The 14,425-nt window shown below is 39.1% G+C and overlaps 2 protein-coding genes and 1 long non-coding RNA gene across 6 annotated transcripts in view; 2 read left to right on the forward strand and 1 right to left on the reverse strand.

Annotated features, from left to right (window-relative positions):
- Ypel (Yippee-like) overlaps positions 1-8,189 on the forward strand; it is a 30,092-nt gene extending 21,903 nt beyond the window's left edge. For all 3 annotated transcript variants that reach the window (XM_065487461.1, XM_065487462.1, XM_065487463.1), the window contains exons 4-6: positions 3,385-3,428; positions 3,608-3,716; positions 5,062-8,189. In XM_065487461.1, the coding sequence (XP_065343533.1) occupies positions 3,385-3,428; positions 3,608-3,716; positions 5,062-5,151 (243 nt within the window). In that variant the 3' untranslated portion in view covers positions 5,152-8,189. The remainder of the gene's footprint in view (positions 1-3,384; positions 3,429-3,607; positions 3,717-5,061) is intronic.
- A 1,503-nt stretch (positions 8,190-9,692) lies between these two features.
- Oatp26F (Organic anion transporting polypeptide 26F) overlaps positions 9,693-14,425 on the forward strand; it is a 29,070-nt gene continuing 24,337 nt past the window's right edge. Inside the window, exons 1-2 of one of the 2 annotated variants that reach the window (XM_065489234.1) lie at positions 9,693-9,824; positions 10,062-10,227. In XM_065489234.1, the coding sequence (XP_065345306.1) occupies positions 10,162-10,227 (66 nt within the window). In that variant the 5' untranslated portion in view covers positions 9,693-9,824; positions 10,062-10,161. Of the gene's footprint in view, positions 9,825-10,058; positions 10,228-14,425 lie in introns of both variants that reach the window. The other variant, XM_065489235.1, reaches the window with a different exon arrangement.
- Positions 12,673-14,135, reverse strand: LOC135944189 (uncharacterized). Its single transcript, XR_010575286.1, has 2 exons — positions 13,897-14,135; positions 12,673-13,835 (listed from the first exon to the last, which is right to left on the reverse strand). It is a non-coding gene; the product is annotated as an uncharacterized LOC135944189 (long non-coding RNA).

A 14,425-nucleotide genomic window follows, 5' to 3' on the forward strand; every position in this document is an offset into this window, starting at 1 on the left:
ACACCGGATGAAACGGTTGGACCGCCGCTCCGTTTCATCCCCCATTTTTGGGCTCCATGGAAACGGCTCGCTTGACCGGGCCGGATTTTGATCCAATAATTCGGACGGAATAGCTAATCCGGAAACCGTCATTGTTTTGCCGCTGCCAGCAATAAATTTCGCGCCTCTGCGCCGCCGGCTCTGATTTTACGATCGCTTTTATGCGTCTCTCTCTCTTTCACTCTGAATCGCCGGAATGGATGGGTTAAAAGAGAGAGAGAAAAAAACGCGGCGTGTTTTGACGATTCTTGGATGAGACGTTGAAATAGGAGGGTTTTCCGGCGCGGTCTCCAAGGTTGATGGCAGCGATAGCTCAGTGGGTGCGTAAGTCAAACGACGGTGCCGCCGGCAGCCGCATGCAAACAAGCGTCCGACCTTGGCCTGCGTACGTCTGGATTCGGATGACACAAAGAAACTCTTTATTTGGTGGTGAATTTATTGAATTTGGGGCACTTCTCCACGATTGAAGCAAGATCAAAGGAATAACATTTGAAAATTTTCTTAACCAACGACGGCAGCTCAAAAATAATATAAAATTATTATTTGGAAATGCAATAGCTCTTTTTGAGTTGGTAAAATTTAAAAATTAAAGTAGGCGTTGAACTCCTCTCGTCAAGCCCGATCGAATGAACACCGAATATAATGTCAAGAGTCATTTAAAAAAAATTCCGGGTGTATTTTCGGGAATTTGAAAACTCGAGAAATCTAAAACGCCCTTCAAAAGAGGTCTCAGGGTGCGTGTGAACTTGTATGGAAATTTCACGGTGGTTTTTTGCTTCGTTTTCGTGAAATTAAATTTTTAATTTAAAAAAAAATTGCAAATGTTGTGATTCCAAGGGTCAGAAATGAAAAATAGCACACCGTTCGACTTGCCTTGACTTCCCCTGGTGTGCTGAATGGTTTTTAATGAGTGCTCACCCCTCAACCTCTATTTCACACCCCAATTTCCCACCACAATTTCATCCCCCGGGCAAATGGTTAAACAAGGCGTTTTCCCAATCCACACGTCAATTCAGACTGATGAGTGCCCTTTGCTGCGACGCATCCCTTTCAAAAACTTGGTCTCGTTTGGCGCAGAGTGGATGCAAAAGAATAACACAAAGGCCTGCGGTGGTCGTGGGTCCGTCTCCAGTGACTGCGTTCTGCGCTCGGGAGTAATAAAAGTGGAGGCAAACGCGGGGCTGCTGCCCACGAATGCAATTACCTCTCTTTTCTCCACCGCTCCTCGCTCCAGTTAGGCAACCCGCAGAGCAACAGTGTGCTGTTGCAACCGTGTGTGTCGCTGGTGTGCCGGGCAGGTCAAAGGGCGATCTGCATTAGAACACGGGACCGATGAACCGAAAGGAGGCCACGTGTCAGTCTCCGCGCGCGCCCTATCTCGAGCGAGAGCCAGGGTAATCGCTCTGCTCCCGATTCGAAACGAGCTCAATTTGTCGTGTGCTTGTGTGTGTGTGTCGTTGAAAAAGCGTAATAATAACAGCTGACACGTAAATCCACGAGAGAGCCAACTAGTGCTCGCTCCTGCATAATGCCAGAGTTCACATCCGCGGCCGCGAAGAACACGCCCGTCCCAAGCTGGCCACTGACCTGCAGATTGCCTCATATTATGTATTAAGGCGGAAGCGAATTTCGCAGGATTATCGACACGAAATAAAACTAATCCAACCCACAATTACAGTTAAAGAGGAATGATACTGCAAAAGCCTGGAAAATGGTTGTTGGCAATGCATAAACTCGCCCCTTAGGATTCAGTTAAAGCCTAAATTGACCTAAGGAGCGCTGTAATTTTTTTAGAAAATCGGCTGGAAAGTTACCGTGCTTTTCAAATGGTGAAGGCTGTCTCCTTTCTTGAAATCCGATTTAATTTCACAACAAAGAGTTTCCCCAATAAGTGACACACACCGTTGGACAGATCTCGACGAGAGGAATCGGAATATGCCAAGAAAATATGTTCAAGCACGGTAAATTTTGGAGAAAATTGGCAAAATTTGAATTTTTCTTGTAGGAAGGTCCTTTTTTATTATTGCAAATTGTCGAACAAATTTTTTATCGATCAATTGTTTATGGCATCAAACAATTTTGAATTGTTGCCCTGTATCATTCCTACTTTAACAACCTAAACAACTTGCCCTACGTCTTAATTGATAGCAGTGTCAAGTACAGACCCTAAACAGAGATAATCGATCCAGAAAATGTAGCCGGACGAATTTTCCGCCTTTATTCTGCTTCTGAGTGGTGTCTACTTGAAGCTAAAGAGTTGCTCTATCGATCTATAACCGCACAAACACATTAAAAGTTGATTTAAACTAACTAAGAATCATCAAATGAAGCCTCATCTTCCGGTAACAATCGAAAATTATTTCCTGATAAATTACCCTGGGTAGCAACGGATAAAGCCAAGTCGACCCTGCTCTTCCGGAAGTGGTTGCCAATGAGCATTACCGTTGGCTAATGCGGGATGCGACTCGATCGAGCAGAAAATGGCTTTCCCATTTCCCACGAGTGTGCAGTGTCGGTTGCGTGGAAAGCAATTAGAATGCGCGTTCCTATTGACCCGATGCTGATGAAACCAAGGCATTCGCTGGAACGATGCGAATTAACATTCAATTACGAAGGCACGGAATTGCTCAAAACCGAACGAGGAAGTCACTCAATAATGTAAGCAAATGAACTGGAAAACTGGGGGTTTGATTTAAATTATTTAAAATAACCTAGACTATTTTTACATAGATAATATTGAATAAATTAATATTAATATTTCAGAATCTTAGGGATGTAAATTAAAGGGGATTCATCACTTTAAATTTATTTATTTGTGCTCTTAGGCTTGGATAATAAGAAGTTAATTTGTGATTGAATCTATCGCCGATTTCGTCTCAAAACTGGCTTCATGATATTAGTTTCGTGCAAAGTTTAGGGTAATCAAACAAGAGAAAAATATCAAACTGCCATGATTGCTCCATGCTCACGCAACGGATGCAATTTTATTGTTTATTTCCATCATATTCATGGTGGAAGTAGAAATTAGTGTAATTTTGTTGTGTTTATTGTTTTTATTTTTCACTTTTTTACTGGGAAAGCACTTTCAAAGTGCTTTATTAAAATTTTCATAGGGTTCACTTTTAGAATAAAAAGAAACGCCGCTATACACTCCACTCCAAGTTTCATTTTCCAAATTTAGACCGTTTTTTTGGCAAAGTGAATAAATCATTGCGAATTTTGTCTACTTGAAAATGATAAATAGCTATATTACTGTTTTATGATCAGCAAAATTGTGTAATTAATTAAACTTGAACAAAAGACATGTGATCAAAAGCGCTATAACGTCAATTTCCCTTGTTGCAGTCATTCCAAGGCAGCCAAGGACGCGCATACCTCTTCAACTCAGTGTAAGTATCGCCGCTTTTCGCACATTTTTCGCTCGCAAATCCCAAGGCAGACATGCAGACGGACAGCCTGCTCGTTTTCCCATCCTTCGCGATTATATTTGGGTGCATGATGTAGAATCGATTCGCTCGACCACTGGAGAGAAAAAGACGCCGTCGCTAATAAATAAAACATCTTTCAGGGTGAACGTCGGCTGCGGTCCAGCTGAAGAAAGAGTTTTGCTGACTGGTTTGCACGCAGTGGCTGACATTTATTGTGAATGCTGCAAAACAACCCTTGGATGGAAATATGTGAGTTTTGCTGCTCTTGCAAATAATGTCTCTTCACAAAGAAAAAGTTTAGCCGAGGTCAAGCAACCAGAAATCCATTTTTGCATAGTAGATTGCGTTATACAATTTGTTTCGACAGAATATTTTTTTACGGGACAATTTGGGACTTCTGAGGAGCAATTTTAAAATAATATTATGTATTTTAAATTCCTCTCACAAAGCCTGATCGAATTAACACCGAATTTGGTGTTCTAGATCAAGGTTAATGGTAATTTCTGTTAATTTAGGGTTTTAAACAAACATTTGCTCGTGAATTTTAATTTTGAAACTCGTATGAGCTTAAAACTTGTCTCATTACATGTGTGAATTTATTTCAGATTGTTATTCTATTTAGCTTTTTTAAAAACTCTAGAGCAATTTTTTACATTTTTGTTTTTTGCACATCCAAACCTTTGGTTCTAACAATCAGGATTTCTAAAACTACCCACCTTTAGACTCGTCTTGACCTGCACTGATCAGATGAAGGGTTGAGGGGGTGCTTTGCTCACCCTCCACCCTTTAAAAGAAAAAATAATTTATTTTGCATTTAATTTAGACAAAATCGTATTAATTTTGAAATATGGGATGTGGTGGTATATTTGAGTGTGTTTCGAATAATTTAAAGTAATTTTAAACCTTAAAGAAACGTGACTAGTTTAACGGTGTGCAGTTTTTGCAATTCTGATGGTTGGAACCTGAGGTTTGAAGTTGGCAATATTTTAAAAACGCAATAAAGTCGAAAAATACGTGTTTTTTGAGTGGAATACTACTCTGAAACTTTCACAAAAGTTCGAAAATGTCATGGGACAACTTTCAATCTCATTTTTAAAATTCCAAAACCCAGAGCTCATTTCTAAAATTTAAATTATTAATTAAAATTAACGTAATCTTGACCTAGGACATCAAATTTAGTATCAGTTCGATCGGGTTCAGCGAGAGGAATCCAAACCTCCATGGGAAGATGGGATACTGAGGTCTCAAAGTCCCAAAATTGTCCCGTAAAACCCGTGAAATTTTATATTTCATCGAAATCTGCTAGTAAAGACTAACTTCTCGCGTAAATGTCGTCGATTTTGTCCTCTAACCCTTGGCATTTCGTCCTCACGTTCAACCCTTTTTTCTATTACTTACTGTCCCATTTTGCCAGCTCTACGGCAAGCTGTATTTTATTTTACGATATCATCCATGATTTCTCCTGCAATTTCCTCCATTCCCAATCGAGACAAGACCGTGGTCTTACTGAGCGGAAATGGGATTTAAGATTTGGCGGATGCCGAAAAAGTGTGGAATCAGCACAAGCGCTGACGGTTGTGTTGTCTTTTTGCAGGAGCACGCATTTGAGCTGAGCCAGAAGTACAAGGAGGGAAAGTACATAATCGAGTTAGCCCACATGATCAAAGAGAATGGCTGGGATTAACGGCACTGCTAAGCTATCGGCTGCCTTACGGAGTAGAAGAAGAATCGCGCCGAGGAAGCCGAGCAGCTGACTGACTGAGATGAAGAGGCAAGAAAAAGCAAGTCAGCGCGCGCGCTGGGCCTATTTCGAGGGAGATTGGGCCCGTCGACACATTACTGAACTCGGACTGCTGTGTTTTTTCATTGCGAGTGCACATTTGCGTTGCCCTGGTAAAACTAACTAATCGAGACACGATGATGAGCGATGCGAAATGCGTTTTGGTTCTGACTGAGTACGACTTACTGATGATTTCATTAAGCTTAAGTTTCTTTTTTACACACTCTCGGTACTTGGTAAGGAAAGCGCGCGAAACTTTGTGAAAAATGAATAGAAAATTCATGGAATCGCCAATATTTTCCAGTCCGTCCTATTTGTAAACGTGAGAAGGGTGAAAATGTACATAGATTGCGTGGGCGGCGTCTCATTAAAAGCCAGCCAGCCATAACTCTGAATTATTTTCGGCTGTTCGAAAGCGAGTAATTTTAATCACATTAGTATTACCAGGGCTGTTTTTTTTCGCAGATGACTTTCTTCCTTGTCTTTATTTGGTTTAAAAACTCTATATTAAAAAGTTCATTATTTTTAAGGCAATTTGACTGAATGTAATATGAAGAACAATGAAGATTTATTGGTAGGATTTCCTTCTGCTGGACAAAAAGAGACGGGAACTTTGTAGACTCTTATGATGGATGTTTCGTCACTGTTACTTGAATGGGAAGATTGGAATTGCTATGTGCTATTTACAAACTAACGATTGGCTAATGGATCGGTGTAATGTCAAGAAAAGGTCTTAACGTCGCTTCCGATTTGAATGCAATCGACCTTTTGCGTCACTAAAAAATATTTCCGCAGAATAAAAACTAAAAATGGTTCTTGTGATAAGTTTTTACACAAAAAATCTGTGTTTGATTGATATTAGAGACCTTAAACAGAGATAAGCGCTCTCAAAAAAGTCGTTAAATGCATTTTTTATGTTGTATGCCTCTGTTCTGCTTCTGATTGCAGCTTAAGAGTTGCTCTATCGATTTATAATCGTTGACTCCAATCGGAAAGCACAATTGAGTCATTTATCATGGGAAAATGCGTGTGGTGACTTTTCTGAGAGCGTTAGATTGGATTTGAGGCTTACTTAGAACGCAAAAGGCTGATTTTGTCAAGTCGTCGAGGGCACATTGAAAGGTCGCTGCGAAGTATTAAAAGAAGTTGAGGAAACACTCCGTGAAAACCTATGTGATACACCTCTTGCATGTAAAAATATACCAGCTCTTTGTAGAATATTTGTGGCAGGTAATAACAATTATTACTCTTGTCTCATTTGATCATCATCAACAATGCTAGTTCGCTAACCTCACTAATGTCTCTTTGATGGAGCGAAACGCTGGAGCAGAACGTGCTTGTCATTGTATATGATTGAATTTTGTAAGTTAATTGATAGAATTTGTGATGCCAACCCATGGAAATGATTTGATTCTTCATTACTTTGTATAATTATAATAGGTGATTTCAAAATAACATATGTACAAATCTGAAACATTTCACGCTTCTTGTAAATTAGACGGAAAAAAATTTAACCCAAATTTGAAACGTAAGGAACGAATACAAGCAGGCTTTTCTCTTTCCACGATCAGTTGACTACTAATGTTAATGAGAGAGAATTTAATAGGATAGAGCTAGAACTGATTACTCTGCGTAGGCATCAAATATATGTATTTTCTGAGTAATATTTTCTTGTTTCGTCTTTCCTGTCGAACATACATATAATAATGAATCATTTTCTCCGGTCAAGAAAAAAAAATGTCGTGCACCTGACCACCGCCGCCGCAATCTATCATGTGTTTTTTGGTTGTAATTTATTTTTGATAGGTTTTTCTGGCACGAGAACAGGCTAATGAATGATAAACGAAGCGATTATACTGCCTTTGCACATTGTCAGTCATCAAACCTTACTCACGGATCAGACATGCGAGCGAAATATAAAATATATATATCTTGAAAAAGGGAACACCCACTCAACGGGAATCTTTACACAGAAATATATAGAATCAAAACTTAAAAAAAGTGTGCCTTTTGAATCCTGCAGACTAGTTTCTGGTCGAAAACAGAGCTTGTTTCCCATTTCATTTTCTATAGATTTGCAAGGATCCAAAATGGCCGCATTTTATTACGGGTGAATGAAAATGTTGAGAATAAAAAAATAAACTGTGTGAAGTTGACCATTGGCAGTGTTCTCTGCGTCGCGCTTTTGTGAAACTTTTGAAACTCGCATGTTTGTCTTATTAAAAATTTATTTTGAACAAGAATGCTTGCAAACACACACTAGGGGGTAGGAAATGATTTCTTACACACTCTCACGAATGTAAAATTTCTTACCGATTAGCTTTAAATGGAAGTGAATTTGATAAGTATATGCTTCATCAATCACTAATGATGTAATTGAACGATTATATTATATATACAACATGCATCATATTTTAAATACTTCTGTATAGCTCAAAGGTTTGTTAGTTAACACACACACACACACATACATACACACACGCTCCATGGCTAAATAGGTGGATAGAGAATCAAAATTAATTAAAGGTCGAATAGCGCGGGATTGAATTCAAAAGTAAAACATAATTAACTGTATGAGACCATTTGATTTTCCCGTTTCAAAGTTTGTTAAATTATGTATTTACTCACTTGACACACATTAGCCTAGAGTAATACGTGTTTTTAATATTGAAATTTTACAACAACGGAAATGTGCATAGCGTTTTAAAGAAAAAACTACAAAAAATATATTATAAAAGAAAGAGAAAATGATGTTGTAGCTCTGTGTACCTCTCATATTCTATTTTTGTCAAGAAGCTGAAAAAGATAAAATATACCTTGTTCGTTTGGTTGATGTACAAATCTAGTAGGGCGGAATTCATTCAATCGTCTCCAAATTTATGTTCTTGCTACATGGAGGAGTAATGCAAAAATAAAATGCCAGCTCTCTTAGAAAAACTTAATCATCCTGATTTTTACTATTTCTTATTGCCCTGAATACCTGATAATTTTGTTTGAATTTATTTAAGCTTTATAAAATTCCAAATAAACGGCAAAATATAAAAGTTTGGAACAGAGCCATTCAGGGTTGCATTTGCTTACCACCCGGTTTTGTTCAACGATTTTTACCACTTAATTTTTACCAATTTCTTGCGCAAGAATTGCAAGAAATGAATTTATTCCATTTTTCTTCTTTGAAAATCTAAAATTTCGGTTGGAGTGCTCAAAATTTCCTCCACTGTGCAGATTATTTCTTTTTAAATTGCCATTTGCTGCCTTAATTTCTCCAATAAAATTATCTCTGACAATTTTTCCAAGTCGAGGTTATATGCTAAAAATGAGTAAATTATTGAAAAATAAAGTGAAAACATTGCCTGCTAGAAATTGGAAAAATTGAAAAAAAAAACGCATTTTACCACTGCACTGCATGGGTTTTTTGCAACCCTGGAGCCATTTACCAGGTGTCCATGAACACTAAAAATAAATTTTTGCTTCATGATTGATTTTATAGACTGACAAAAGCAGGGTTAGGACAATTTACTAAAAGACCGCGTCCAGAAATAACCAGGACAATTTGTTCTTAGAGAAATAATATGAAAAAACAGGAATCCCACTCACCGACGGTTGGAAAATCTTGAAACCATATTCATTTCGTATTAATTTTTAAAATTTCTGTTTCATACTGACTTAGAGGTAGTTTTACTACCGATTTAAAGCATTTATGCGAGACTTTTGAACTGTTTTTCCTCACTTTGTTCCGCAGTCACACAGATAAACGCACAATTTTGAGTCAGCAGTGACCAAATCTATTTTCATATAAGTGATTTTTATTTAAATATTCAACAATCTTTCAACGTTTAGTAGCCAATTTTACAGTCATTTAAAAAACTTTTAAGTTTTAAAGCAATTTCTTGGAATTTTAAGTCTCCAAGTTTTCAATCATTCAATAAAATGCTATATATGGCTTAAAAAAACCACCACACTTTACTTGCTGTTTATTAAAAAATCAGATGGACAAAAAGTGCAAATCCTGGAAAGGGTTGGACTTTATCTGTGGGGTGTCTTTTCCTTCCACCTTGCACCCTCGCCTTTCTTTCACAATCAGAGTCAAACAATGGAAAGTGGATTGCGTAGTTTGTAACAAGAGCCCAACTAGCGGGCACTCGGCTTTCAATGGTAGATGGTAGTAGACAGAGCGCCGCCAATGCGAAGCGAGTGCGTCTCCTCTCACTCTCGTCATTGTGTGTTACTGGAGCAAAAAAGAGTTTGAGCGATCTCACGTAAAAGACCGCTTAGCCTAGCATACAGGTTCTTAAAGCAGCGAGGGCCGGTCCGGTACGCTTCACGCACATGGGGAAGGGAAGGCCCATGAAAAGAATAAATTACTCGCGGAGGGGAGAGCAGCAGGAGCGGCCGACCGCGCGCGATCTTCTCTTGCCCGCGAGTACAGTGAGCATACATAGGATTCCACCTCTTGTTTAGTACGTGTTGCGTTCATTTGCCGAACTCTATCTAGACCTCGCCGAATTAATCGAACTTCTATTAGCGGCCAGATGCTGCGACGTCGGCTGTCAAGATAGAGGACATACTGTTAGCCGGTAAGCGCGCCACGCTCTCTAGAAAGCACGACTTTCTGCGAAAAGTCATTTCCAAGGTTAACTCACCAACAATCAAGGCGCTCTAACTGTCCTGCCTCGTTTTTACTTATTCCTTTTGACGTCACGCATGACAAACAAAACGTGCGAAGAATATCATAATAATATTTTCACGTATGGCACGAGATTCTTCTGTTTTGTCAGTGTCTCATCTTCCCTTATTTTGTCTGTCTCCAGCAGAAGCTTAAATGACGTCACGCCCAGATAGACTGAATGAAAGCCCATCATCTCGGAGAGAATAAGTTTTATTATTTGTTCTCCGAGACTGAAGCGGAGCAACATGCCCAACTACAGGGAAGATGAGGACGAAGAGGACCGCTACAGTCCCAAGGCTTCTGATGCTGGCGTGAGTACAATTAACATTTTTTTTGTGATAATTTATTGCGATAAGAAAGGTCAAGAGGGCATTGATAAGAAAATTGCTCTGCAAAATTCGGAGAAGCCGAAAAATTCGTGCGTAATCCGAGTAGCTCTCTGTGCAAACACAGCGGCGAAACGCGTGTTATCAGTCGTGAGTCAGCAGGGGTGGCCCGGAGGGGATGCTGGCTGGCTGGGGGTGGGAATGAGGGAAAGAACAACCAGTAAATCTGCCCCCTGGCGTGGCGAGGACAAAGTTCAAGGGCTCCGGCGCGAATCTGGCCGCTCGTGTCGGTCGGTGTTCAGTCTTCGGTTCCGCTCCGCTTAGTCCGTGTCGCGCTCCTCCTCTTGGCTTCTTCGAGGTCGACATGCAGGAAAAGAAAGCCAAGGGGCGGCACTTCGGCGAAAAGGTTTGCGCTTTTTTCTCCTATTTAATTGGTAGTTGTTATGGTAATGTGCCCATTATTTATTGATAGGTGGTTGTCGATGAATTTTTCTTTCGCTAGAAATAATTAAAAGCGTAATGGATTTCATGTTCTTCTTGAGAAAGAATTTCACGATTTATTAGTGAAACTTTAATTTGTTGTATATCCACTTTATGAATTATAAAACATGTCCAAAAACTGACTGTTAAACAGGCGTATTTTTGTTTTACCTCTTTTTACATAATAATTAGCCATAAACACTTTCAGCCTGTGAAAATCAAACATTAAAATCATTGTGCACGTGCCAAAGGTTTTCAAGTGTAGGATATAATGGAGAAATTTAATAATGAAAAATAAATGCAAATAGTTTACAGACTAGTTTGTAACAATAAATTGTAGATTGTGCAACATGAAATTAGTAAAGAAGTGTAGACTAAGAAAATGATTGATTTATTCATAATTTTTTAAACATTGAATGTAAGTAATTGAATTCAGGGTGAACGAACCATGAATTAAATTAAATTAAAGAGGAATGATACTGCAAAATCCTGGAAAATGCTTGTTGACAATGCATAAACTCGTCCCTTAGGATTCAGTTAAAGCCTAAGTGTAATTTTTTGAGAAAATTGGCTGGAAAGTTAGCGTGCTTTTCAAATGGTAATGGCTGTCTCCTTACTTGAAATCCGATTTAATTTCAAAACCAAGAGTTTCCCCAATAAGTGGCATACACCGTTGGACAGATCTCGACGAGAGGAATCGGAATATGCCAAGAAAATATGTTCAAACACTGTCAATTTTGGAGAAAATTGGCAAAATTTGAATTTTTACTGTAGGAAGGTCCTTTTTTATTATTGCAAATTGTTGAACAAAATGTTTATTGTTAGCTACATTTCGTTCTGCTCAAAGGATTCGGCTGGTCGAACACATTCCTTGCAACATAATAGGTGGCCACCCTCAGGTAGCTACCTGCTTGTCCGATGTTTGCTCAGGGGTATTTGTTTCGCAACAAGAGAGTAGCGCATGTGCTTCCTCCCTTATTCAATGATTCGTTTCGCCGACTTAATCTTTGCTGCTTATGAGCGACTCACACGATTTCTCGTCTTTTGAACAATGGCACCTCATAACTCTCGGCCTTTTGCTGCTCTTGCATTTTTACTAAAATGTCACATTTATCGATCGATTGTTTATGGCATCCAACAATTTAAATAATTTTCAATTGTTGCCCAGTATCATTCCACTTTAATTTACTTTTCTTTGCTAATTTCATGATGCACAATCTACAATTTATTTTTTCAAGTTTATCAAGGCTATAATATTTTAATGGTGTAGATTAATTCGATAAAAACGCTTGGATTTTTAAGTTAGTTAAATTCTTTTTATTGAAATCACATTTTTAGAATGTAACTAAAAGGAAGTTAAGACATACGAGGGATCCATCAATGCATTTTCCTGCATGAGCCAGAGCGCGTGTCGAAGTTGTAGCCCGCGGGACACGTGGGTCGGCCGGGAGGTCCGACAATGTCGGTGGGACTTAATTGTAAGTTGCCCTGGCGTGGAGATGTCAAATTTCGGGGCTGCTCCTCGTTTTGAGTTGTGGCCCAGGCCGGCAAAGCGAAGAGCAAAGTGGCGACGAGCAGAAAAATCGGAAAAATCCGCAAACGGCTACAGATCATTTTGCGTCCGTTTCCTTTCCCGTCTCACAGTGCGACTGCGGATTAATCTATTTAATGCACTCCTATTGTCAGCAAATGACGTGCAACGCAAACAATGTTGACGTGCGGAATAAATTTACGCAGTTGTATGCAAATTTAAACGATTGAATCTATTTTATTTTTAAACTGCGTAATATTATAATATCCTCTCTGGATGAATTTCCATGCCCTGCGCAGAAAAAATACCGCAAGTAGTAGCACCACGGAGAGACCACTCCTCATTGCTCCACTTCTTAGTATATATAGATAATTGGATCAAGCGTTTTTCGAAGTACAGTTAAAAATAAATAACAGGAATTCAATGTGCGTTTACAAATTTTTATTGAATCCGTCACCACAATCTATCACCTTGTACCGTATTACAATATGCACAAAAAGGTTAGAGTGAAATTCTCCTACATTTTCCAGAGCGTGAGTCGTATCTCGTTCCTCTTGGGCAGTTGTCCCTAATCGGCGCAATCCCGATATTGGTGGGATTGAAGGCCGCCAGCTTTCCTGTGCCGGATGATTGCGGTTTTAATTTCAAGTTGCTTGCTTCCAAGGCACTAGTCGGCGTCCACATGGTGCAGCTGACCAAAATAGCTGCGACGAGGAACAGCACGCATCCTTTGAGATTCATTTTGCGGCCGACCTTCTGTTCTTGCTTCTCGGTTCATACTGAAAGTACTCGACTGTTCCTGAGTCATTCTCAAGTACACTCCTTTGTTTGTTTGCACTTACGTGCAAATTGAGTGGCAAAAAGCAAGGGTATTTCCAAGTCGAATGTCATTCACATTAAAATCAGGTCTCGCCGTTTTTTAATGTGCAATAATGCACCATTGTTTTTTTAGCGCAAAATACGGCTGGAAAAAACGAAAAATTTTCGGCATTTTTCTTAATTTAACCTCGAATAGGTCACATTTCGCGCCTAAAACTTAGGGAATTTTGGAAAATTACGATGAGAGATACAATTTTTGGTCTTATGGTGAAACAGTGGCTTTTGTAAAAATCCCTTTTCATGAGAATCTTCAATAAAAATGCACGTGCTTCGGAAAAATGTGCTAAATTACAGAAACACCCGCAAAAAATGAAGAGGTTTTTCCGGAAAAATGCGGGCTTTTCGAACCCTGACCAAAATTGTTTTAAAATTCAACTGTAATCTTGCAATTTTTCTTGCCTGCGATTTTTATTCTCCTTGAATCAATTCAATTGAAATAAAAAGCCCGTGTTGGATGGCTTCTTAATAATTTTTCTACGAAATGAAACAACTGATTTTGTTGTTGTAAAGAAAATCTTTTCGGACAATTCAATTTATCCATCAAGATGTTAATTTAAGATCATGCAACACTGTAGCTTCGTCTACATTGGCCGGTACGTTTGTCAAACACCATTCCGTTTGCGCATTGGTCTCGGCTCGGAAATTCTACAACGCTGACTGCATGGTAGATGCCGGATTGTGGCTCTTTCTTGTTCTGTGAAGGCTGCGGGAAGATTTTAAAATATTAAATTTATTTGGGGGAAAATATAATATTTTATGCCCACCTTAGAATCTTGCGGGTCAAGTGCACGTTTTGCAGCCAGGCTCGGGCTCAATAGCAGAAAGACAGAAACGAGGAGCAGCAGAAATAGGCGGCAGTGCATGTTAGGTCGTTGGGTCTGTCGCTGGGCGCTTCTCAGTTTGAACTCAATCGAAGCGTGTTGCGCGTTTGCTTTTATACTCTGTCTGTACGAAGACGTGGGTGCGGTGCACCTAAAGCAGGTACTTCACCCTCGATGTTTTTGCCAACACGTCTCTAAAACCAGTTTCAAGTGCACGTCATTGTTATTCATAAGGACATCCGCAGATCATTGTGGCGGCAAGCGCATAACTCATCTGGTTATTTTTGTGATTAAAAATGTCATCATTGTTTTATTCTTAATTAACATTTAAAGTGGAATGAATTAGGGCAATAATTGAAAATTTTTTGAATTGTTGGATGCCATAAACATTTGATTGATAAACAATTTGCAATAATAAAAAAGGACCTTTCTTCTGTAAAAATTCAAAATTTGCAGTGCTCGAACATATTTT

This window comes from Cloeon dipterum, chromosome 4 (genome assembly GCF_949628265.1).
Source record: "Cloeon dipterum chromosome 4, ieCloDipt1.1, whole genome shotgun sequence".
NCBI lineage: Eukaryota > Metazoa > Arthropoda > Insecta > Ephemeroptera > Baetidae > Cloeon > Cloeon dipterum.